This window comes from Pempheris klunzingeri, chromosome 19 (genome assembly GCF_042242105.1).
Source record: "Pempheris klunzingeri isolate RE-2024b chromosome 19, fPemKlu1.hap1, whole genome shotgun sequence".
Classification (NCBI taxonomy): Eukaryota; Metazoa; Chordata; class Actinopteri; order Acropomatiformes; family Pempheridae; genus Pempheris; species Pempheris klunzingeri.
The window spans coordinates 5,171,653-5,198,157 of NC_092030.1; the positions used below are offsets into that span (position 1 = coordinate 5,171,653).

The following is a 26,505-nucleotide window of genomic DNA, read 5'->3' on the forward strand; positions in this document are numbered from 1 at the left end:
CCTAGTGGAATACATGCCGACAGCGTAAAGCCCATTACACGCTTCTCACGCCGGGCTCTGCAAACCTTTGAAAGACAAAATATGGCTGGTGCAGTGTGCGGCCACACCGACAACATGCCTTTCCTTGTTGATGATTGGTTAGTTGGTCTCTAGCAAGTAAAAAAACAAAAACACATGCTGTAGGATGAAAAGTGGCATTAAATGGGGCTTGAATGTGAGTCTTATCTAATCTCGATGCCGCCAAGCTGACCATAGCTGCAGGTTTACAAACGTGGCTTCATTCACTGCCTGTTGGCATGCCTCATTCAGCTGGCTTCCTCCTCTGTACTGAGGATGAGTGGTGTCCTGGTCGTGGGAGATGGTTTCGCCGTGTCACAGGCTTGTTCGATTACTTCGAGAAGGGAGTTGACTGAGCTCCGTCGGTCCACCTGGAGACAGACGAGCTTCTCATTTGCTCCTCCACCTCTTCCTTCGCGTCCGCTTCCGTCCATCCACCTCCTCCTTCTCTCTCCTCACTCTTCCTGAGACACGCTGACATGCTTTAGTGAATTTCATAGACGAATACATGAGGAAATTCCTAAATGGGTGTCAGTGTTGATACCTTGATATGGACACCGTCAGAGGAGCTAGTGAGCCTGTAATTCTAGGCTTACAAAAATGCCTCAAGGACGCTCGTCATGATGGCTGATCTCGTGATTAATGATTGTCCTTGAGGACATCTTGTTTGTGATATGATTTACCAAACTTGCATTCGCCACACTCGCAATGGGCTTGTGTGTTAATTAATTACAGATAGACTGATTGCAGTTGTGTTGATTGCTTCACCTTGCTCCGCGCTATAGGAACAGCTTTATCAGCGCTGTGTGGGGTTGTTAGGTCTTTATGGCAGCACTGTTTATTGCCGGCAATTTCTCAAGATCTACAGGGAATGTTTACATCATAGTATAGAGATGTATCTATCCTCAGGCCTATTTCTCCATCCCCGCCTCCTTTTATTTCATTTCAGAAAATGTCTTTGATTTATACTTGGATCTCTCACCTCGTAAATCCCCCAGACAGGCTTAGATGATAAGTGCCTACAAGGGAAGTGTGGATACACAGATCGATGAAAGTTTGGGCAGTGAGTTCCCTGCTTCACAGAATACCATCCTTTGACGATGCTAACCTCAGCCGCACAGACCAACGTCTAATAGCAGTAAACTCTCCCAAATAAGCCTCTAATCTGAATTAAAGCGCTATACCTTTTTTCTTAGGTCACCACACTCTCCGCTGCCTCCTCCATCTGAACCTGTCCACTCTGTTATTCAGCAGCTTAGCTGATGGCCCTCCCTCCAACCCACTCTACTTTTTTTGCCATCTGCTTTGAAATTAATGGGCATGTTGGAAAGTAGGCTAAATCCAGAGTGACAGCTTTTCCTCCTTCCTATTTTTAAAGAGGTGCTGCAGGCAGTGTCCAACTGCATGGGAGATGGAGAAGAGAGAGCTGGTTTATCAAGCTGCTTCTGCCTCTTAGATTTTCTCACCTCTGCCCTCTAGGATGCTCCTGAAACCGCAGCTCATAGCATCGCTTAGCTGTTGATAGTTGGCTGTGTTGCTCTTTCACTGATCCTTCAGCTTGTCGGCCATGTTGCTGTCATGGCTCAGTCATTGTGACAACAAACTGCTCCTTTTTTCTTCAGTTTCTCCATCATCTTGTCCATTTGTTTATGATAATTGATGATCAACATTTTTAGGAATTTGGAGAGAGATGACAACAAGCTCCATAAATCAAAAGGTTAAATGTAGTTTCTGATACCTGGTTAGAGCAGTGTCAAAGAAGCTTACCTGAGAACCAAATTCAAGAGAAAGAAAGCGTATATTCCTCTGTAGTCTTCAAATTAAACACACAATAAAAACACACAGTAAACACACAATAGCTTGTCTGGAAAAAGGATATCTGACATATCTTAAAAGCTAATGCTGAATGTTTGATACAGTATGTGACATATCTATTCAATATCTAGATGCAGTACACATGTTCTTGACATATAAAAAGAAGGATAGCCCTGTACTATACTGTATGTCTTTGCACTTCTGCCATGTTGTGGATTTCAGACATTGTATGTGGGCTAAAACCTCCAATTATAACAGGCACAGTGTTACATCTGAAAGGCATAAGCAGCTACATATGGACACACACACACACACACACACACACAGAATCTACACATACTCTTTCCATGCTTGAGGCTGGGGGCTCTGATCTTTCCAAAGGTTTCCTCCTGTGGCCCGTGTGCCAGACTGTCTGGAGAGCTGTGGAGAGGCTGGCGTCTCTTTGCCTGCTGGATAAAAAAGCCAGTAACATTTGCTTTCTGTGGCACAGCAACCAGCCTCTCCTCTCCTCTTCTCTCCTCTCCTCTCCTCCATTCTTCCCCTCCTGCCTCCATCTCCCACCTCCCCTCCTTCTCCTCTCGAGGAGGATTACTGGCAGAAACTGGACGTTTGATCCTGCCCTGCTCTCCACCGCTGCTATATCCGTCTGACAAGGCTCTTTGTATCTCTTTCTCCACCAGACTTCTCTGTTTTTCACTCTGACTGTCTTTAAAAAAAAAGATAAGAGTTAAACCTTTTTGCAGTCTGCTATTTGATGTCTGAGATTTAGCACTAGTCTACCTGGGTGCAGACAGGACAGCTGGGTCACAGTTATGTGAGAAGTTAATTCAATTTCATCACAAATGTTGCAGAGAAAATCATAGAGACACGTGTGGGTAATTCATGACTGTTCCCTCAAATAATGTAGAAGGACCGATGTAAATTGATAATTAAATGTCACAAAGATGAAAGGTTTTCACAACCAATACTCCCTCTACATCTTTGTATAATGCTCATAAATGCACAAAAAAAATCACCCTCCCATGCCTCCTCTGCTTAAGGTTTTTCTCTTTTCCACTCTGCTGTGACGCTGCTTTTATCTCAACAGTGATTAATTGCAAAGGAGAGTGCCAGCAAGCTCTCCATTCTAATTTGCAGGGGATGGATAAACAGGAAGTCTGCTTCCGATGCATAATGTTGTCGACTGTCGCTACGGAGGTTGACAAGGGCTAAAGAAATTGTGACAATGTGATGCAACGTGACAGAGGACAGTATTCACTGACCTTAAGCTGTCACGCTGAGGTGTAAACATAGTTGCCTCATTTAGGCCACACTGTTGATGTGTGTGAGTGGAGGGAAGCCACCCAAAAAAGAATCACGCCCCCTCGATACAGCCCTTAATTACTGGGTCGCAAACAGCCCTGGAAAGACCAGCTAACTGTGACTCATTTGTACTGACATATGTCTCATCACTGTTTAGTGCACCTAACAGCCGCTCTGTCAAAAATAACCAGCTCACAAATATTAATTGGTCTCTTATTATATTCTAAATGATATTATATTTTCTAAAGTTATATATTCTAAAGTTATAAGATGAGGTGATCTTAATCAAAGGAGCTGTAGGTAGTCATAGAATCAGAGTACAAATACATTTTCCACGGCTTTACTTTGAAATATACCAACAATTTTTTTTTCTACAAAACCTCTTTTTTATTTGACAAAAAAAATCTGGCCAGACATTCGATACCAGCTTTCAATTGCTGTGGACACATTCCAGTCTGTACTAAAGAAGTATTTAGGTTCAGTACCCAGCCCTAAAAGAAGGTCAAACTATTATAATTATCACTATTCATCATATGTCATATGATTTTAACAGACAGCCAGCCAATGGGGAGTATTTTCCTTTGTCATTGTATGAAAAAAGTCAATACTTTGGCTGCAATAGAACCATTAGTCTTCTGGCAAATGAACAAATCTGCAGCTGTCACTGATATTTAAGTGCTCTGTGCAAATACGATGTCATCAGAATGAGCAGTGTGCAAACATGAGTTGTTGACTATTCCCAGTGTGTTTGTTGTTCAGGCAGCTTTACATGAAATCAACCTGCACAGCACATTTACAAGTGTATTGCTGTGGTTTCATATTGCATTCACACTGGTTGAGTGCCCGTTTGAAAGCTCTCCACTGTCCGGTGCACCACTGAGTGGATGTAAACTGTATCTCACAGAATCCACCCGTCCAATCACTTAATCTGTAAATTGGCTGATTGCTGTATTGCGTGTCGCAGCAAGGCTGTGTGATTGAATAACTGTTTATCCAAGCTGTGGATATGATGATTAATGCAAGCTGAGCTCGGCCCCAGAGCCAGTTGGGTAATTAACAGGCTGTTCTCCATGTTAATAGCATTAGTCACCTTGGAGATAATCGCAGCCATCAAGAGCACAGAGAGGCAGCCCCCTGTGCACCTGATAGCCTCCTCAAACAAAGGACTGACAAACATCCAGCACTAACAATGCTCTCAGGTTATGGCTTTTTGGCTTTTTTTAATATCGGTTAATGTGGTGATTAACTTTTTGATTGTTTGTTTAGCGTATAAATTGTCAGAAATTTCAAAAGACATTATGTCACAATTTTACCAAACCAAAGGGAACATCTTTAGGCTGCTTGTTTTCTCCAACTAACAGCCCAAAGATACTCAGTTAATTATTATAGAAGACAAAGAAAAGCAGCAAATATTCACACTTGAGAAGCTGCAACCACAGAATTTGCTTGAAAAATGACTTGACTGATTGATTAATTTTCTGAAAATGTTCTCATTAATTCAGATGAAGTCTCACTCCCTGTGTTTGTGTGTGTGCGTGTTTATAATCCGAACTTCATTTGTCCTTTGTTTTGGTCGTTGGGATGGCTGTGCGTGCATGTTGGTGCACGTGAGTCTATTAAGCGAAATCGTAGCACTGAGTCAAAAAGTGAGTGAGAGCCGCTGCCCAGTGACAGCCTCAGCTAAGCTCCTGAGCTAACACAGTATCACAAATGCTAAGAGTCAACAATAACGGTCATCGATTGTGCACAGAGCGAAGTGGGGGGGGGGGGGGGGGGACGAGTAATAAACCTGACTGTGGAGCCGCAGCGCAGGTGAGGGAGCGGGTGGTGCAAATTTATTTAGGAGTGAGATGCTCATATAGAGAATTCGAGGTAGCAAAAGTGGAGGGGCTTACCATAAATGATGTCCCTTTCAGTATGTCAAAATTATTGATTAACCACTGTTAATCTTCATCCTGCTGTATATACACTGTTGGGCACTCCTTACCAATTTATCATATTTTATGAGTTTATGTTTTGTGTCTAAAATGTATTCAGTCAAAAGGCATATTTCACACTGAATTATACTGGAGAGTGAAATAACTTAATGGATGACAAAGTTGTAATGTATAATTTTACCATATTGAGAAACATAGAAGAGGGTCAGTTTGAAGGTGTAGCCGGAATTTCATTGCTTGAGTCTACTGCTCTCAATTTACGGTAAGACGCGGGTTACACGAAGTTAAATTTCATTATATCCATATAACTGTCTCTGTGAACTTGACACAACAGCATAATTTGGTTTGGAGGCACTTAGGTGTCAGTCTTTTTGATTAAGTCATGTAAGATGAATCTGAAGTGTTAAGTGAGTGCTAACGTTTATGTAACTCTACTGTCAAACACTTAAACCTGTTCAGATTTAGATTTTTTGTGTGTACAAGCCCCCGGGGCGAACACGGCTCTGCCAAAGATTATTTAAAACTGTGAGACGTAATGTGCTGTGAACGTGGACATACTGTGTAAAATTAGGATCTTTATCTAACTAATGTATAACTTATGACACTAGCATTTGTTTTGTGTAGGGGAGAAAAAAGTAAAAGGTAACGTATCCTGTGGGGGATCTAGATCACCACAATGAGCCTTAAGTTGTGAGGGGAACTCCCTGGGGAAAAAGATAGATGCACTCCTCCTCTCCCTGGTCTGATGTCATAAATTACCTGGCCATTGATCCACGGGTGTCTGGGATTCTCTGTGGGCCTTCTTCTCACATTCATCAAAGCTTGAATCTGCAGCTAAGCCTGAGTGGAAATGCCTGAAACACACACTCTTCTCCAGAGTCTCTGCACCATGGCCTGTTGCTTAGATACAACACAGATTTGTATTTACATGAAGAATGCATTGAAGCTGAAGACGTTTTGACATATTGGCCATTAGATTTTTGATTTTATATTGTCTGAATGCTTTTCAGATCTGGGGTAAAAGGGTTTAAACAACAACTGCAGTCAAAAAAACAAAATCAAAATGCATGTACCATATTCTCTCTGACCTAAGGCTGATAAGACTTGAGACTCCCCCCAGCAGCAATCTAGGAATGAAACACAGGACAGCCACCAGGGCATCCAGATGGATGGTGATGATATTTATTATAGGTGGTTGTCAAAACCAGCTGCCTCTATTTCAAAGTGCAAATGGAGATAGAGGCGGTCATGCAAAGGTGAAGCCTCTATTGCACAAAACAAAAACACCAAAGAAACAAAAGTAGAAATCTTTCATGTCGTTTTTACCACTTCAGAGGAAAGAAGCTTTATGAATTATTACTGGTCCACAGAGAAAGGAGAGAATATTTAAGGTCAGAAGAAATAGAAAAATCCGGTCAGGTAGAATTAAGATGATGATAGCGGAAGTTTTTTTTCTTTCTGCTTTTGTCTTAAACTCGCTGTTGCTGTTCTTCATCTCAAGCGTCCGAAGCTCACTCAGACACACACCCATCCTTAGACCAGATTCACATGACCGATGCATTCAGTGGTGAAGTTGTTAGTGCGCAGCAACAGTGTTGACGTTGATCAGGATGGACCTTTGGAGCGATAACTGTAGGAAGTGTTTTCGTTTAGGCTTTGAAACTAGAAGGGGCAGATTGTGAAAGAACTTCACACTGGACGCTGCGCTTTCTTGCCGTGGCATAGTTGCACCCCCTAGCAGTGCTAGAGTATACAGGTCATTTGGGTGTAAATGCTCACATGAACATTGCATAGCCTCAATGAAGCCCAAGCCCCATCAGATCTCCATGGATAAGCCCCTGATGTTATATATCACAGTAGTGCGAGGTGATAATGGTCCCTGGAGCAAGCAGGCAAACTGCATTCAGAGTATGTGGACTATCAGCTAGTGATAACTGGCACTTCCATTTATACAGCCATTCTGTAAGCTCAGCTTATGTCAGTATTTATTGTTCAAAACAAAATCTAAAACAACAGATGGTAAACTGTAAATGTAACATGCTACTTAGCACTCCTGGCTGGCATTTTAAAGCAGCTGCACAACTTGAAAACCTTAACCGTCTTCCCCCTCCGTCCACTCTCCGGGAGATTCTTTGTTCCTCGCTTTGGCTGTTTCCGCTTCAGTAGAGAGAGGAAAGAGCAGTACCTTGAAGACATATCACTTCTCTTTCTTTTCGTCATTCTGTTTCACTCTCTCTCACACAAAAGCTTTTCTCTCTCAGGAAGGGGTCTCCTTTCTAGTTAGCTTCAGGTCCACTGCTTCTCTATTCTCACGAATGACCTAATATGTGTCCATGTGGTGAGCATGTTACTGATGGCATGTTGCAGCAGTTCAGCTAATGCTTTCTTCCTCATGCTGTGCTTCTTATCTCAGGCTTGCCCTACATGCAATTAGAGTGTGTGCTTGTGTTTTTACGAGTAGCCAGTGTAAAGGTGAAGGTGGACCTGACTTAATTATGTTGTCATGCTCTACAGTCATGGTGACTTTTTCCCTCCATAGTCTCTGCTCTCAGCTGAATTATCTTCTTTTGTAATGGAGATTAACCTCTCTATAAACCGTACTTAGCCTATTTAACTTCCATATTTTAACATGAGCCACGTGGGCCTCGCTAACTATGCAGTTCTGCCTCGTCTGCGGAGGGTTGCACGAGATTTAGAACTGTGGTCAATCCATCCCTGCTTACAGGCTTTTAGGGCTAATAGGATAAGATTAACACATTTGCATACTATTGCAATGCATTATTCATGTGGCGTCCCCTTCTCTAATTTGCAGGAGCAGGGCCTTTCTCCTTACTGACTCTAACATCTGGGTGACCTGGAAGCGTCGGAAGAGCCCCAGCGCTCATTAATCCCCTCTGGGTGTCACCCAGCACATGCCACCTAAACATTTAGTAGCCTGGTACAGAGGGGCGTGCATGGGCCCACGCGTCCAAAATTCCATTATTCATTTTAAGCGAGTATAACTCCAAGTTGTATTCAGCACAACAAATGATTCAACAGTATTTACAACCTTTTTCTTTTTTTCAACACTTGCGGCTGTGGAAACTCAGTCACACATTCAGATATTGATTTAAGATAAAGCAAAGATCACAAGGGAGGAAGTCTGTGCTCTTGAAAAATATCTGTGCTGATTTATTTTGCATGTTTTCAATAGATACGTTTCGACTGAGCAGAGAGACCGAGTGTTTCGTCCATTGACTTAGTTATTGGTTACACCTGTTTGTAACTCGTGGGACACAAAATCAAAGCTAAAGATTATAAGTTGACTCTCATTCAGTGTTTCACAGTTTGTGTAATTAATACCAGCAACAGCAAACACAAACAGGACTATATTTTCATTGCACACCAGACTAAATGAAAACAAATGAACTATTTATGACCATTAGACCCCCAGATTGATTTTGGACAAGTTTTCAAAATGTATTACAGTGCTGGACTGGTAGACTACCTAAAAGGAGGAGGGTTTACTTTCGCATCTTCTTTCCAGTTAAACAAAACAACAACAAAAAAAATATCCTTGAGCGGCAGTTACGTATCTAGCGTTAGAAAATAGATGCAGTTAGGATGAAATTAGGTTTTGGTTTCCATATTAATGGAAAGAGAAGAAAATTAGAAGTTTTGTATTAATCTGTGCTCTGTTTTTAATGCACTAACCCGACATAATATGTTCAGTTTCCCTGATAAGATAGATAAATGTGTGTGTGTGTGTGTGTGTGTGTGTGTGTGTGTACACCAACAAAATAGGGCAGCCTCTATGTAGCCTGAACAAAGCACACGCTGCACCTTTCACAGCTGATTAAGTTTATAATAATTGAATAACTGAAGGTGACTCAGGTGAATGTATCAATATTTTGTCAAGGTTTCAGGTAGCATTCTTTTTAAAGTGACTGAAAAGAGTAGAGTTTAATCTATCAACATGTATTTTATGTAAAGGCAGGGTCTGTAATTTATTGTAGAAGCATTTCTTATCATTTATTTGTTGAAATTCTCATTAGAGCTAGATAGCAATCAATCAATAAAAAAAAAAAAACTCTGTCTCTGGCTGTCACAGGCCTGCAGTAAGGCTTATTGCAGGCCTGTGACAGCCAGAGACACAGTTTTTTTCCAATCATTTCATTTGGACCAAATAAAATGATTCAATTTTTAGTACTTGGCTGTCTACCTGTGCGCACTGTGCTCATGTACTCATTCACATAACCGGAGTCTTCCACGTCGCTAAAGCGAGTGAAGTAGTGTTGGCAAAGAAAGTGCAGCCAAAAACCGAGTCCATAGAAAAGAGGGTCCGTAATTCATTATTTAGTTTGAAACCAAAAACAGAAGAAGTTTTGCCTGTTGTTCCAAGAGTGGAGTTTCATTTCTGTGCTGCTTTTAGCTGTTTAACAAATATGTGTTTTTAAACTGAGTGAGGTGTTCCCAGGCTAGTTTAATAGACATTTGCTGCAACGTAGAGCATTTGGATGAGGTTCGTTTGGAAAGGTTGAGTGCTGATCGCCGCACACAGACATAAATCTCTCCTTACCAGCAAGCAATCAACACCCTGGCAGTGGGATTATTAACCAAACCCAACATGCATATTGTGAGTGTGTACTTCTGTGTAGACGTGTGTGCATGGATTGTCGGAAACAGCTCAGCCAGCCTTTTTCTTGTGGTCATTTCTCACCTGCTGGGAGCTCCCCTCCTGTTGTACCACGGGTGCCGAATGATTCAGTGTCCTACACACAACATGAGGGTATTTTCTGTGGATGACTATTTGCCTGTCTCACAGTTCCTGAACAGACTTCAGTCTCTTTCATTGACTCCAATTCTGTGACTGGCTGTCTGAGTATCTGATCATCTGTCTGACTCACCTCAGTCTGCTGGTCATAAGTCTCTTCTCCTCTCCTCTCCTCTCCTCTCCTCTCCTCTCCTCTCCTCTCCTCTCCTCTCCTCTGATGATCCATTTGTATTGATTCATATATAGTACCCTGACACACTCAGTCAGTTTTCTATTAAAACTTTTCATTGTCCTTACCCCCAGGTTGGCTTAAAATGTGATTGAAAGAAACAAAGGTGGATAGAGAGCAACAAGTTAAGCGAACCCTGGCAGTACATCGCCCAAACACTCATCCACCTACACTGGCTTCCAATCAATTAACCTCATCAAATCCACCTTGTTGTTATTATTATTGTTAATTTACTTTCTCAGGAATGTAGACTGCTCTTCATTGATTTTGTCTGCTGTAGCTGAAGATACCATCTTTGTTTGGGTTATAAGTTCAAAATTACATGAGAAGTGGAACTATTCTATAAGGCAAAAAATCTGGAATGGTCTTAGGTCATAGATCGGGAGGTCAGATTGCTGTTCAGCTGTTGTTTGACAACAATAGGCAGCAGAAACGGGCATGAATCGCTCTTCCGGCTAATTATTTCTCTTCTTAAAGCACCTGCAGGCTGCTGTCCTGTTTCTCCGGGGACTGAGGGGATGACTCTGTCAAAAATGACACTCTTTTGATGATTTAATGCATTTTATTAAATTAAACCTAACCGCTTATTTTGCAAGACAACGGAAGTATTATCTCTGCTGTGGGATATAAGGTGAGCCTAAGCCAAGTACATAGTGTGTATGAACAACTTTATCTGCAAGCCACACCTTAGTGCTCGGATCATGTTTAGACTTGTATTGTTTGACCAACTTTCTGCATTTGTAGTAGCAGGGTTACACATGGCAGAAATACAGAGGAGCTTATTTGGGTTTTCTCTACCTGCATAAACTGCCTGGCTTCCAAGGACAAAAAGAAATGTGCGCCCTTTAGTGTTGGATCGTGTTGGATAGTTTTCATCATGTCTGCAAATCAATAGCAGGTAATTGATCCAGAAAACTGATCAGATCAGTTGATGCAGATCTGAACGGGCTCCTTTAGTTTCTCAGCCTCAGCTGCAGCTTCCTCCTCATTTCCTTTTTCTCCCCCATGGGTTGTTTTCTCTCCCAGCTTTCCCCTCCTAAACTCCCCTATTCCCCTGACACCAAAGAGCTTCAGTTTTGGCAAAACAACCCACCTTTCCCTCTTCCTCCCCCTCCTCTCCTTCCCTCGATCATCCATATCCTCACACTTCCTGCATGTTTCTTTATTTTGCTGTTGTTCAGGTTTTTTTTTTACGAGGAAGCTCTAATTTGTATCTCCTCAGATATGAGTGTGAAGGAGTGTGTGCAGATAAGGGCCACCCTCCCAGAGGATCAATGCATTATTCCCTGTGTGATGTAGCGTAGTGATGCGCTAGAGGGGCTTGCCAGGGATGTGACGGGTCTTTGTTACCTGACTCTTTCCTCTTTGCTGCTCTTATCCCTCCTGCTTCCTTCCCTCTTGGCACTCGCTCCTCTTCCCCGCCTCCCTGACAAACAAGTCTGCCTCTTTTAAGAGTTGTTTGCTCTTGACTGAGAAGCCAAAATCAAAGCTGTCGCTCCAGTGGAGCAGGCAAGCCATCTTGTAAAATGTCTACTGCCGTACTACAGCCGAGACCACCTACAAGCAGTGTCTCTCTATCTTTGTCTCTTTAACTCCCTCGCATCTCCTCCCTTTTCCTTACGCACTTTATCTCTCTTCTCTCTCCCTCTTTCCCAACCTTAAAGGGATTTTTTTTAATTTGTAAAAAGCCGGACTTTGTACACTTACTTACAGTGAGGACTGAACACTGAATGAGTAAACTTGCTGCTGGGACTGACACCTTTGAGAAAATGCTTGAAGCTAGAGATAAACATGTGTGAATGCACGCGCAGGCATGTGCAGTATGTATATATATTTTTTGGTTGGGTCTGTATGGGAATTATGTCTTTATAGAAAACACTTGGTCTGTATTTCCACCTTTTATTCTATAATTTTTTGTTGCCTTAATCAGGTTTTTTGGCAGCCTTAAAAACGTCTCAAAGGCGACAGGTGCGCAAACAAAGAATAGGTTATGTAATTGTCAAAAGAGAACAAACACTGGCAGGCTGTCTTCACTTGCAATCAACTTTTATTGCAATGTTGTAGCCGTCAAGCCATATGCAGGAGTTAGTTTCTCTTTGTTGCTTGGAACAACTACCACAGTGTTCCGGAGGAATGAAATAGATTAACAGAGTATTGCAGTAATGTTCTAATCTGTAAACCTGAAAATGAAAAGTTGAATCCTTTGCAGTTACTTTGATAAATGAATGAATATGGGATGAAATCACATGTTCTTTCTTGTTGGAGCAGTTAGAAATCTTTTTGAAGTAGGGCTCCAACAAATGATTCTGTTCATAATCTTTTAACAAATGTAACAAATGGATTTTAAAAAAATATATATATATATATTTATCACTTAGTGTATAAAATGCCAGAAGATAGTGACAAAAGCTCATCACAGAGTTTCTGGAGACCAAGTTCACATCTGACTTTAAAGGCAGAAAAGCTGGAAATTCACCAGCTAATGTTTGGCATTTACTTAAGTTACTTGAAATAAGTAATTTTTAGGGCAACTGAAACATCTATTTGTTGTGGTAAATAACTGTGTTTCCATGGTTTATGTACATGTGTATACGACATTGCAGTCTATGTAGCACAGTCAGTACAACAGTACGCTTTGTGTCTTGAGACTTTTGTGTGCATGAGGTGCACTCAATACTGTGAAAAATGGAGGAGTATCTGTGTGCCTAGCCTTGAATGTGTTGCAGACCACAGTGAAATAATTCCAGATGGATTGTGCTAAGGCCAGCCTCAGCCTAAGGAGATGACCACGGCCAGTTTATTCCCAGGTACACTCCACGAGAAATGGTGTATTTTTCATCAAGATCATAGCAACTCTACCTAGCCCTAGCTTGGCTCTCTTATCATCAAACATACATTAGAATGTCAGACACATCTCCCCCCTCCTGATCCATATCTGCAGATCCTCTCTCTCTTGCTAGTCTCCAAACCACTCCAGCAAATGTTACTGTTTCATATCTGGGCTTGGAAAATAAGCTTTTTTTCCCCCATTGCACGTGAGGATCTGCAGACACGATAACCTTCGCTGCTGAACTGCAAATGTCATTTCAGCTAGCCAACCAATCACATTTCTTTTCACTGGCCAGTGCGGCTCTGTTATAAGGGTTCACACCCATGACACTGGGACTGAGCAGATGTGCACACATGAATGAGAATGAGTCAGCAGGGCTCTCAGGTGTGGCCAGGAGAGGCAGGCTGAAATGCCACAAAATACCAGGAAACCATATCTGATGAAGTCTGCTTTTTATCTGAAAAACTACTGGAGGGGTGACAATAAGTTGATTTTTTTCCAGTGTTTATCCAAAGCGTGAAAGCTAATTAGTACAGCAGGCTGATGCGGATGATGGCTCACATGGTCAATTGTAGCAACAGGAAGCATGGCTATGGCTCATCAAGCAGCAGCAAGGTTTAAATGAGAACACTGTATACTTTTCAATACCTTGGGAGTGCCAATGTTCTGCAGCTTGTTTCTATACCTAAAAATGTAGTGGTGCTGTTGTTGCTGCCTTTAAGGCAGGCTAACGTTAAATAAAAATGAATTGCTTAGTTTTATGCAACAGCCATTAAAAGGCTGATGTTTCTTATGAAAGCTTTCAGTAGAAGAGGCAATCAGATATTTTGTTCCACATAGGCTGTCTCACTCAGATCTCTTTTATTGTACATTCTGCTTCCACGGCCATCAGCTCATATCGCCCACGCAGAAAGAAATAAAAGGGCATATCTGAGCAGCATCTGGATTTACATGCTAGGTAATGTGGTCTTCACACACAAAGATGGGAGGTGGAAGGCAGTTATGCTTATCATTAATATTTCAATGCTCTTGTGCAGTTATTGGTCCGTTTCCCAGCCCTCAAGGTTTGTCTGTGTGATGGCATATTTTATTTTAGGGACTAGGACCATCAATATTCGTGTGCAGAGAGTATTTATTATGCAGTTTATTATGAATATTCTTGGCTGCTGCTGGGCCCCCATGATCTCCACCATCCCCCCCCCCCCCCCCCCCCCCTCCCATACTGGCTCATATCAGTCTCAAATGGACATCAGTCTTTATTTGCATAAGTGGATAGTGGCCATTTTTGAAAAAACAGATGCCAACCTGCAATAAGCTAATATTAGAAAATATATTTGGCCGGCCATTTTATCTGTCAGGCTCTAGGTCATAGTTTCTGTCTGTTAGACCTGCAGATGAGACATATTTGTGTTAGCCTTTGTAAATTAAGATATTATATTGGGGTTATATCGAATGCAGTATCAAAAGTTGAGATGAGGAAAGGGAATGCTTTGGTAAATCCCCCTCATCTGGTGTTGAGAAGAGGTTGAAATAGACACTAAAGAATCCTCTTTAATTACTGCCTGTGACCCTCTTCCCTCTGTCACCGTATCTGTATCTCTGAATGTCCTGAAGTGATCGGCTCTTGTTCCCTTTCTTGAAAGTATGAAACGTGAAATCAGTTTTGCTCGCTAAAAAAGATCTTCACTGTAGTGCTTTCCTTAAAGACATCACGGGACACGTGGCTGTTGTATGTAGGATTTGTGACCTGTGACCTTTCAGTGTGAGACCAGTGGCTCAGTCCAACAGGCCACCTTTCCTCCGGTGCAGCTCTTTGCCGGTGGGCTTGTCTGTGCTCTAATGTCAGGAGACAGGCTCTTCTGTGGCTCTCCTTATCTGGATCAGAGAGGCAGCCCATCAGCCTGAGGAGCAGCAATCAGCCTGCTCACCTTCTGGTGCTGAATAATTACACATACAGCAGGAGAGGTTGGAATGGACAGCACTGTCAGTCATCAACCAGGAAATTAAATATTTGCTAAAATGCTGTTGCGTTGATAGGGGATTAAACAGTCTGGTGGAACATGGTTCTGAGGGCAAATATTCTGCTAGTTTAATCACGCTATTATAATACTGGTATGAATCCAATATGTTGGCTATAAACTGCCACTACAGTTGTGTATGTAAAATTCAGTTTAAACATGCATTTATACAGTTTTGTCTTCCCTCTTTTTTGTAGTTCCTCTGTTTGAAGAACATCCGGACATTTTTGAAGGTGTGCCATGACAAGTTCGGCCTGCGCAACAGCGAGCTGTTCGACCCCTTTGACCTCTTCGACGTCAGGGACTTCGGCAAGGTGAGTTAAACATTAGACATACAGATGGATGCTTTTCTGCTTCCAAAAAATGCACTGTGCTTGAACTGACAGATTATAGCCTAAGGGTAGCATCATTTTTGCTCTGATCACTAACTACAGCAGGCGTTAGAGACATGACGCTGCTTGTGCAAATGACACTTCTGTTGTCCAATGGAAAGCCAAAAGAGGGAATCTTTTCCATGATCAATTGTTTTTAGATGGGCTTCTATTCTATAGTTTTATGACTCTTCCATTTTGCCTTCATTATATCATTAGAATGATATGTGTGTGTGTGTGTGTGTGTGTGTGGTTGAAGAGCGCTGGCACGTGTGAGTGCAAAGTTGTTTGTGCGTCTACAGTGTAGCACAGCTTGCCCTTGTAATTTGCTTGGGTTTAAATGTAGTTCGAAGTCATATCTGTCAGTTGCATTAACTTCACTGGGGTGCAGAAGAGCTCAGATGAGTATTTGGTGTAACACTTCAGGGTCAGCAATCTTCGTCTCATGTCACTGAGTGACACGAGTTAAACTCAACTCTGCTTTGCAACAGTCTGCTGTTGGAATACGTTGTGTGTTGGCTCAACCTTAAAGGTGGCTGACTCACTCGCACATCATATTAGCTTTATCTGGAGTCTTTATGGGATATTCAAAAGGATTTTTGCATTTATTAAATGGATATGGTCATAAGGCCACTGCCCGCAAGGGGTTGGTAGGTAATCCATAGTCGGCATACCCTGTTGGCCTCAGCTTCTGAAAGCGCATTGTTTCTCTTTACTTTCTAATCCCTTAGACTGTGGTGTGTGTTTGTGTCTGGCTACAGCGAAGTGGGGGTTGGGGTGGGGGCTTCTTTCTAGGCTAGTAGGCTGGCGAAATAAGCAGCAGGGATAGTAGGAAGTCATTAAATTGATGATGACAGCTGATGCCGTTGTGTCAGGACTGGTGCGGTGGGAATCTTAATACTGTAGCTTCCCAGCTGATGGAAGGTACATGTAGAATTCTTACTCCAGCGGTGGCGATTACTGTAGAGAGGAGATCTGACTAAACTGTATTACATCTCGCTGTGATCCATTACAAAGAGGATGCATTTGCGGAAAGCCATCTGCTCATTAATCTAACATATCTAATTCAACATATCCACTTTCCCTGCTTTGGGCTGAGAAGAGGGGCCGAAGAAAGAGGGAGAGGGAAAAGATGAGAGAGAAGGAAAAGGAGACAAGGACTCGTTTGGCAGTTTGTAGATAAACCACAAGACGATGTCTGAGAGTCAATGAGCTCACAGTGAACGGTATTAAAATCCAACAGCAGTCAGAATCAATCACAGAGGCCCTCCATATGTCAATTTGGAAATTGCTTTTGTATGGTCTCAGCGGTGGCGGGCTTGTCTCATCATCGATTCTCCATTAAGGCCAAACATCACATTATAATATATTGAATTGAGTAGATCCCTACTAATGTGGCATACATTTAAATAGTCAGAATGCCTCATAAAGGAAAGATAAAAGGAGGGTCTTTTATTCCTGCAGTCAGAGTATCTTTAGTTCTTTTTTTTTTTTTGCAGCTCATCACCGGATGCACTCTATCCCCTTTTGTTACCTTGATACAAAAGTTTCTTTGTGTGCACATCCGATAGCAAACAAAGGGAATTCCAACTTCCATCATATATATCACAATACACCATCATTCAACCCCCACCTCTCCATATCATTCTTTTATCCATTCCTTTGTTTTCACCTTACACAAAGAAAAAAAGGAAAATGATTGGCAAAAGGATTTAGACAATTACAGTTTGTTGAAAAGCAAACCAGGCTTTGCGCTTGTGCGAAGTTTGATGAAAGGATGCATTTGTTCAGACTGACAGTTGTTCAAAAACATATAAACATGTATACATATATACAGATCAATACCTCGTTTCTATGAGCAACTGCTAAAACAAATCTATTGATAGACATGTTAATTTCACTCGCTATGTGTTCATTTCCTCAGTTGGTTGGATGTGCTGTTGAATGACAGAAGATTTCCCCTCAGCTTCCTTAGTCTTCAGTTTTGGGACTTGTGGAGAGAGGTGCAGTCAAAGACTACAGTCACATTGGATGCCACTTGTATGATCCATCCTTCTAAAGGAATATCATCTGACAGGTTTTTTTTCTTCAGTGCATGCAAAGGGTCTCTTTTCTTGCGTTGTGGCTGGAATATAAATTTTTCTGGAGATGGTGTCTGCAGAGCGGTGGTTTAAACAATTTGAAAATGAAATATATTCAATTTGTCCCCATCGTCAGATGACATATGAAGACCACAAGATACGGTTTCTAAAGCGGTGTTCTCTCTTCAAATGCTTTACCTCTTGTGAAGAAGAACAAATCAAAATGCTCAAATTGAAGGAGGAGAGAGAAGGAGGAGAGATTTCGTTCAAGTTAGAACACCCATTATGTCCCTGGGGGCAGTCCTTTTGAAAACAAATGGGCTGTTTGCAAAAATGGATTTGATCTCCCTTGGAAGAGCAGAATTAAAAAACTATAGGGAGCAGAGAGAACAGAGCTGCCTCTATGAACTTTAATCAGTCCCTATCCACGTTCCATACCTCCACAGTGGCTGTTTGGGGCCCTGGAGTTCATCTCCCCCTGGCCTCTGATCACCATCCCTCCCTCTAATGATGCCTTTTCCCAGGTCACATGCAAATGGAGGCTGGGGCCAACTGGGCCCAATGCTGAAAAAAAAAAAGTAATTGCCCCTTAAAACCTTCCACGACCCTTTCCAGTGGGGCTAGTATTGAAACAGATGGAGCAAATACCCTGCACGATGCCCTCTACTGACTTTTATTTTCATTACTTACCTCATTTCAGCCAGGAATCCCCTATGCCTCACACAACATGAGTTTGGGCTCCCTTGTTGCATTCTCTGTTTGCAGGGGGGTGAAGGTAGCTGTATGGTTTCATGCACACATCACCACACGTCTCTTCTTTGCACCCAAACCCATCCCCCATCATTAGAAATTCATTATGACATCATTAAACCAATGAAATACAGCTTATTACTGTAGCCCCCAGAGAAAGCTTTTATTTAAACACCTCCCTCCTTCGGAACCCAGCCGCCTCGTTTCCTTTCTCCCAACCTATTTTAATTAGCCACCAAAGGAACATTGCTGTCATTTAAATGAACATGGCAATCAGTTTATTTGGCTGTTGCCATGATTAGCATAATTAGCCTGCACCTGTTAACCATCTATCAACAGTTTGGTAATTTTCCGTCTGTGACTCGAGAGCAGTGAAGGAAGGAAGCTTTCTGACAGATTTGCCGTCTTCATTAAAGGGAATAGCATCGTTTGTTTGAAATGCGGGCCGTGTTTCTTGCATCATTTTCTATCTCATCCGAGCAGCCTTGGAGTCATGACCGACTGACTTGCAAAGTGTCAGAGCCATTCAACTGATGCTCATCGTCTTGATAGTACAGCGTCAAGGTGAATGGATTGTATTTGTGCGCTGCATTCGAATGGAAATTGGTCCCTCGATGTGAGCTCATTGTTTACATTAAACAGCCATCACTTGGTAGGTGGTTCAGGTGACTGCAGGCAGATTTTCCAGCACCCTCCATGATGATGCTTTGTAAGCATATATGTGAACTTTTGCACTCCGCAGCTAAACTGTCCTCCTTATAATAGAGAAATTGAAGTGATACTTTTTGCTTAACATGCTTACCTGTATGTGTCCTTTGGATGAAACCAGAAACTATTGGTCTGTATCACATCCTACAATCCGTTTACTTAATATTCAATAAACAACACACACCTTGAAACAGATGGTTGAGAGTTGTAATGCGAGGGAAACACGCCGATCCCCCAATTTAATTTGTACCAACTGCTTTTCTTTCCTTCTCACTTCCCCCATCCATCTCTTCCCTTTCCTCACTGTTCTCCTCTCCCCACTCATTCATCTCACTCCCACTCCACTCTCAGTGCGACTATGTTGTGATAAGACTAAGCCAGCGGCAGGCGAGCCACCATTGTGTCAGAACGGCGTGATTGCCATTGGTCGGTGTTTGATTACCCTCTCTGCTGCTCTGAATCCTGTGTTTCACTGAACTCTGCTCCTTTCATTTCCTTCCTGTGCGCTGCAGCTAAAAATAGCTAGTTGCTTAGCATCCACGCCCAGTGCTAACATCTGGAACGTGCCTCAGCCACCGTTGGCCTGCCTGCCCGAATGCTATTTACTGAAGTGGGTTTTGACCTCGGTCAGAAACCCTCAGCCTGTGCTCGCTTGCTCAAACTATGAACATTTTCAACCATTCAAAGTACATTAAATCTTTGAACCTTTTTATGTCTTTACTTAGTTTTAAGGTATTTACTGGGTTATATCTCAGCATGTCTAAGTAAGCACTGTCATATACTGTTAGGATTAGTTAGGCTACTCAGAAATACCATGAATAATAGGATTTCAATTTGGCTGCAGGCTACATCTGAGGCCTATTTTGTGTAAAGTTGTTCACATTTTGGCGAATCTACACCATGGAAAGTCATTCTTATTCATACTCGCACAATACACCTTGGCACGGTCCGAGCACGCACAGTGGCTCAACGTGTTGTGCGCTGCAGTAATTTTCCAAAAAGCCCAAACAAAACCGTCTGTGAGGGAGGCAAGCAAAACCTAGCTTCATGCTGCATTAGCTATTAGTTTGCTCTGTTTCTATTTGTACACGGACAACAATCAGCTGGATTACTTTTAGTCTGAATTATATTATTGTGAGGTAAGACCTGAAGTTCTAAAGGAATGAATTGGCATTCATTCTGAATATACTTTATATAATAATAATAATAAATAAGGCTACTGAACACTGCCCATTCACTGCAGGAGGTTACATGCTTTGTATGTAGGTATTGGTATCATTTCACACAGTGCTTTTTGAAATGAAAAACATCGCCTAGCTGTTGAAAAGGTGGTGATTCATGCCTGTCAGACCCTGGTTGGAGAGGCGATAGTAAGTGGTGGAGGGAAGTTTAAGGGTCAAGCAGGCAGGGTCACTCATTCAGGTCAATGTGTCCCCTTCTATTTGTAACCACGTCCTCAGCGGCAGTCCTTACCTGTCATGGCCAAGTGGATTTTTAAAGCTATGGTTCTCTATGTTACTTTGCCCTTCTGGCAGAGGTGAATGGTCTGAAGAGATTCATTGCAAAATATGATACTGGAGCTCTTGTGTTAATTGAGGTTGAATACAATGAATTTGAAATGAGGATTTTTGTCCAACAGTTTGATAGAGGACCGTGAGGACAGTTTATTTCACTATGTACCACATTAAATTATTTAGTTTTGTTCATGTAAAAGCAGAATAATAAGTATGTTCCATATTCCCAGCGATGGAAATAACTCTTTCCATCCACTGAAGTACTACACTTGTACTTTATCTGCAATGCTACTTGTCTAAAAAGTAAGTAAAGTAACAGTTCCCCACATGGTGGTCCTTTTTTTAATGAATCAGTACTACAGAAACTATACTCACAGTAGAGTATCCTTATATTGTGGTATTGTTGCTTTTACTTACATAAAGGATCTGAATACCTCCTTCTCTACCCTTTATCCCTTGATCCAAGATTACACTCAGGGTTCCCCTAAGAGAGAATTTATCTCCATAACATTCTGTGAAAACGCATCCTCCTGCCTCAGCAGACAGTTTTGCGAGCGCTTCTTCTTTCCCTGTGCCCTCTTACTTCACACCCCGTCCATCAGGACCCCCCAACTGCAAGTTTTTACATAAAGCTTCCAAGACATAATCAATAATTCATTCCAAATGCCACAGTGCTGATGATAATTCTCCTGACATGAATTATAAATGGAAAATTCCTCCCCCTTCCTGTGTTTAGACCCCCTTCCATCTCTCCCCGCCATGCTCCACTCCCACGACCTCATTATTCCTGTGGCTCGTTACCTCGATACCCATGGAAACAGGTGGTTGCTGAGCACTAGGTTGTCGTACGGGGACACAGTCGGTGTTGGTGCTCGGCTCAGGCATGCTGACTGTTTGGAGGCGTTCGGTGAGGCCGCTACGTATCTGAGTGAACGCTTCCGGTAACAAAAGGGATGAGATGTGATGGATTGATGGCAACACCCATTCTTACTCGGCCCAAACAGTCCACTGTTGTATCTGGTTTGCGTGACAGATGAGCAAAAGCTTCAGATTCGGATGACCAGAAATGTGTAGTTTGTATAAAGTCTTAGTGCCATCTGGATTCCCCCCAGCTGTTCCTCGCCCACCTGCTTTATACTTTTTTTTGTTGCACATGAATGTCCCATTTTGTGGAAACCCATTCCGGTTAAAAAGGAGAAAACAACTGGAGACATTTTCTTGTAACTGTGAATTATGTAACCCATTCATTTGACTTTGCATCCAATAATTATGAGAAATCAATGGCATTGGTGCAAGATCTTTATGGTGTAATCATGAGATCTGTGCCGTTGAATTTCAAATTCAGTAGAATGTCATTATGATATCCGTATCTAAAATGGAGATGTGTGTTAACAGTGGGTACATTTTTTATATTTACAAGGTTATGGTTTCATTATCATGTGATTATGGTATACTTCTCACGGGCGGTATGACCAAATCATCTATCACTGTGATGTTATATCACGTTAATGTCATATATCACAGTACAGTAATTGTTGGGTTCAATTCAAGTAAGAAATTCTTTTAAAAAAAAACACACCATACTTCATTACATTTGATGGTCGCTCAAGACAATACTTGATTTAAAAACAAAACAGTAAAACTACCTTTTTTTTTTTTCAAAATGGAAGCTTTAAGGCTCTGAATGAGAACAATAATTTCAAGTGTTACAGGTTAACAGGTGTAATTACATACCAGCCACCTCCTCCTGTTCTGTGTTCACAGTTTCACTATCCTTCTCCATTTCTGCCAAAATCACACAACCTAGTCAGGCAGCTGAATTCCCAAGATCACATGAGGACAGTGAAATCATGCGACAATCGTGCGGTATCAAGGTCATGTGAGAGCAGCTCCTGTGGTGGAAATGGCATTGCCAAATCTCTACTGGTGGACACATTTCTTCCGTAGCATACCATCATAATGCCCAACACTAACGCTAAGTCGTAATTATCACAGCAGAAATTATGACACAAGTCAGATTTGAGAGATTTTATTGTGTTTCTGCAGCATTCTTTGCTGCATTAAAACTATTGTCCTGTGGTAGCTGGAAAAAGCACCACCCTCCTAAATCAGTGGAGACATTTTACTTTCAATAAATACTGTCTTTATTCCTCTCCATTTTCTTTTAGTACACTTTTCCCTCCGACAGCATTCAACAACAGTGTCATTTGAATCCACCGGGGGAGAGAGAAGAAGAGCGAAAGGAGAATAGCTGTATAAAAATCATGTATGACACTTTTAAAGCCCAGGGCAGTCTGAATCCTGTTGTGGAAATAATTGGCCTATTTTGTTTTGGGTGTCAGTGAATGCTGCAGTGTTCTGCTAGACAAACTGATAGACAGACACAATCTGATTTGGTCCGGGCTCAGGGCTCAAAGCTCAGCCTGGCTCTCTGGAGTTTCGCCGCTCACTATTGTGCAGTGCAGAGGACCCAAAAGGCTGCAGAGGTGCGATCACAACCGTCTCTCGCCTTTTGGATCGTGAGTCAATGGTCACTGGAGGGCGTGTCCCTGTTGTTATGGTGGTATCTTTGGAGCGCTGCAGGACTAAAGTGGGCGTATAGAGAGGAAGAGCCCCTACAGAGCGGCAGTCTCTGAATTCCTTGCAGTCGGCGTGAGCTCTCATTATTTCTCCTCCCCTGATCCCTCTTTCCGAGGCCCCACAGGCACGGCTATGATGGACAGGTACATTCTCAGAGGAATCACTGGCATGAAAAAAGAGGAAAATCACCAAAAAGGGAGTCCATCCTCAATCATCTTTTCATTGCACAGGGATTACTCTCATATGGAGCTGAAAGGCAAACCACTTTGCTCATAAATCATACTTATTTTGCACAAATTTGAATGTGCATTTCAGTGTACACTTTGGTTATGCAATGATATCCTATTTGCTTTCAAAATGAAGATAATGTCCCTGTAAACAGTGGAAGAAGACTTTATTTTGAGACATTTGGCACAGAGAGCCCAGAATGTCAAGGTAGCTTTGCAGGATTGTACGAATAAGCTGCTTTTCAAAAAGCATGATTTAATCATGAGAGTTTTCAAATGGCAGATTGTGTCACATAAAAAAATTATCTGTGTTGACATAGGGGCGTCGGTTGGAAAATTCCTCCACACCTCAAGAAAGAAATATGGGCCATGTCTTCACTGATAGCACTATCTAGCAGTTAGGACTTGGATCATAAGAGAGCCAAATCACAGATCTCAGCCATGTGAACAGTAGTGTAATGTTTCAGTTGTAATATTTCAAGAGATAAGACATAGCATCATGAATGCATTATACCCCAACTCCATACTACATACAAATTATGACAGTGTTTTGACTGTTTAGTGACTTTTCATCAGTGTAAAGTTCACTCTGACTTGTTTCTTTCATGTGTGGTGTTTATGGACATTATTGTCCCACAGTGCAACACATACATGGAGCTGCTTCTCTCACCAGATAAGAAATAAGGAAAATGCATGATTGGTGTTGTGGCAGCTTCAGCAACACCTTGGGAAATCAAACCAAAAAAAAAGCAAACTTTCAGGTGGAGGAAGTAGAGCTGGGCAGTAACTCGGGATTTTCACCTCTGTACTGAAATGAGTTGTTGAAGTTTTCTTATATGAAGTGTTTGACTTCATGTACTATGCATTGCTGTCAATGTCAGGTTGATTATATTATATGTAAGTTGTCATATTATGATAGGTATGGATATACCTACATATCAGATGTACTGTTATACTATTTTTTTTTAAATCGTCATCTGCAACAAAGACTTTTTGTGACGTTTCGTTAAGTTAAATTTCAGTTCAGTATTGTTCCAAGGTTGTGGTTGATAAATGTCAGAGTACAGTACCACTTCCTGTCACTACAAAACAGTAAAGTACATTGATTTCTGGAATACTAGTTGTCAAAATTGTACACTGGCCACATTAGTACATATTATATACTTTAGCTCAGGTTCCATTTAATCACAAGATGTCTGTGAGCAATAAACTGAAACTCTACAAGCCGCAGGGATGCCCTGCTGAAGCTGATGTTGACCTCTGACCCCTGGGGACAAAAGTGTAAATGTGCCCCACAGGGATCAGTAGCATATCAAAACAACAACAAAACAAGACCCACAATCCATGTCCTCTACAGGATTTAAGCTAACCTTACACTAACCTTTTTCCCCATCCGTCCAATGGCTTTGGTCGGGCACATAAACACGGGATTATCACATGTGCAGACCAAAAATTACTGTGTCAGATGTGCATGACCGTAGAAGTGGAAATAACCACTTTGCTCAATTGGAACATTGACAGCACTGTCTATGGCAGCCATTAAATTTGTCATTGCATTTTATATGGTCCAGTTCATTAGCAGGGACACATGAAAGTGCTTGGTGACACACAGAAATATACATACAATGTGGCCAAGGGCCATAAACTCTCTGTTGGAGCCAGTGCTCTATGATTCCTCCTATCAAAGGGCTGTAAAATGGAAATTAGCTTGAATAGATGACACGGTCTCTCATTATCCGTGGCATGTCTTATAGAAAGTTGTAGCAACACATTTTACTCAGATGGTGATGGAGTATATTGGCAAGATGCTCCAGTGCCACTTACTTTTTTACAGATCCTATTATTCCACCCTCTTCTTCCTGCTTTACCACCTTCCTCTGCCAGGTTCTGCATCATATGGTCAAGATGTTCCCCACTGCTTCATTTTCCCACCCTTTCCTCTCATCGTGCTCTCATGGTGTAACTCTTCCTCCCACCAGGTTTTGTGTTCTTACTTTTCTCTTTCACCACTGAGCCCTTTTGGTTTACGATTATTGTGTTTTTACCTGTGGCTGTGGCTTGTGTTTGGCACGGCACATGGTAATTTGATATGGCCGATAAAAAGCCAGCAGTCAGGCTCCGTATTGTGCAGTGTTGGGGAGCTTGCCAGGTGTTATAAATGCCCCCCTGCAGCGGCCACTAAACTGATGCCCACCTCCGTGCTTCTTTTCATTTATTTCCCTGCAGGTGCCTCGTAGCAGGTAGTAATGATGCACAGCCCTTATGTGGCCAATGGGGAGGACTGGCTGATGTGTAGGTGAGGATAAAACCTTCCTCACTTAAGGGAATACTGCCTATATTCTGAGCACATGTAACATTAGCACAGGAAAAATAATCATAAATTGCTACATTTGTATGCTTAGTGTTGAGAAACAGTACTGTTCCAAAATGCAAAAAAGCAACAGAAAGGTAGAAAAAAAGAAACGCAAGACAGAAAATGGAAAATGTAGCTGTTTAGATGACTGGTCAGAAAACAGAACAAACAAATAAAGAAATATAACCATATGTATGCATCCTCATTTTAGATTTTTACTAATTTGAGAAAAATAAAATAGATTGTTTGAAGCTAATAAAACAGCCTGTGTGACACCGCCAACTATCGACCAGCAGGATAACGTCAAACCAGGATGGCAGGAAAGACAGGATGTGAGTCGCGCCCCATGGGTGCTCTTGTGTCTACATGTGCATGCGTGAGCGTGTGCGTGATACAAAAAAACATGGAGACCCACTTGTAAAGACTCTATAGATCTACTAGTGCTCAAAATCTCAACAGGGCACCTTTAAAGCCAAATATACATAGAAATGGTCCCAAAAATGCGTTCATTGCTTCAGCTTACCGCTCTCTCACCCATCTTGACTTTTTGTTTATGTGCCAGCACGTACGCCAATAGCAATATATCTGTGATAACCTCATATTGCCCCATTATATCCCCTAGCCCACGCATTGGTCAGACTGGACTAATAGATTGGCTTGATAGAGTTTTACCCAAATGAACCACTCAATAAATGAAAAAAGTTGCTCAATTCTACAAGAGTTCACAACAGTCCACGGTAAACGTGGCCAGAATATGCTTTCAGTTACAGGAAGTGAAAACAAAATGGGAAGAACACACACACACAATCGACCATAGTCCCCTAAAGTCATGAGAAATTACTACATAGTGAAAGAACCGATTATCTATGTTGCAAGCATTTTCTTAAAAAACGATAATGACCACTATTTATCCAAGGATGGGCGTATTCAGGAGGAGAAGAGTGACCATTTCTGACATTTTCTCCAGCCTCTGACTTGGT

At 41.9% G+C, this 26,505-nt stretch overlaps 1 protein-coding gene across 1 annotated transcript in view; it reads left to right on the forward strand.

Moving 5' to 3' along the window:
* Positions 1-26,505, forward strand: part of vav2 (vav 2 guanine nucleotide exchange factor) — a 175,519-nt gene that overhangs the window by 34,663 nt on the left and 114,351 nt on the right. Inside the window, exon 2 of the mRNA XM_070850159.1 lies at positions 15,139-15,255. Within this exon, the coding sequence (XP_070706260.1) occupies positions 15,139-15,255 (117 nt within the window). The remainder of the gene's footprint in view (positions 1-15,138; positions 15,256-26,505) is intronic.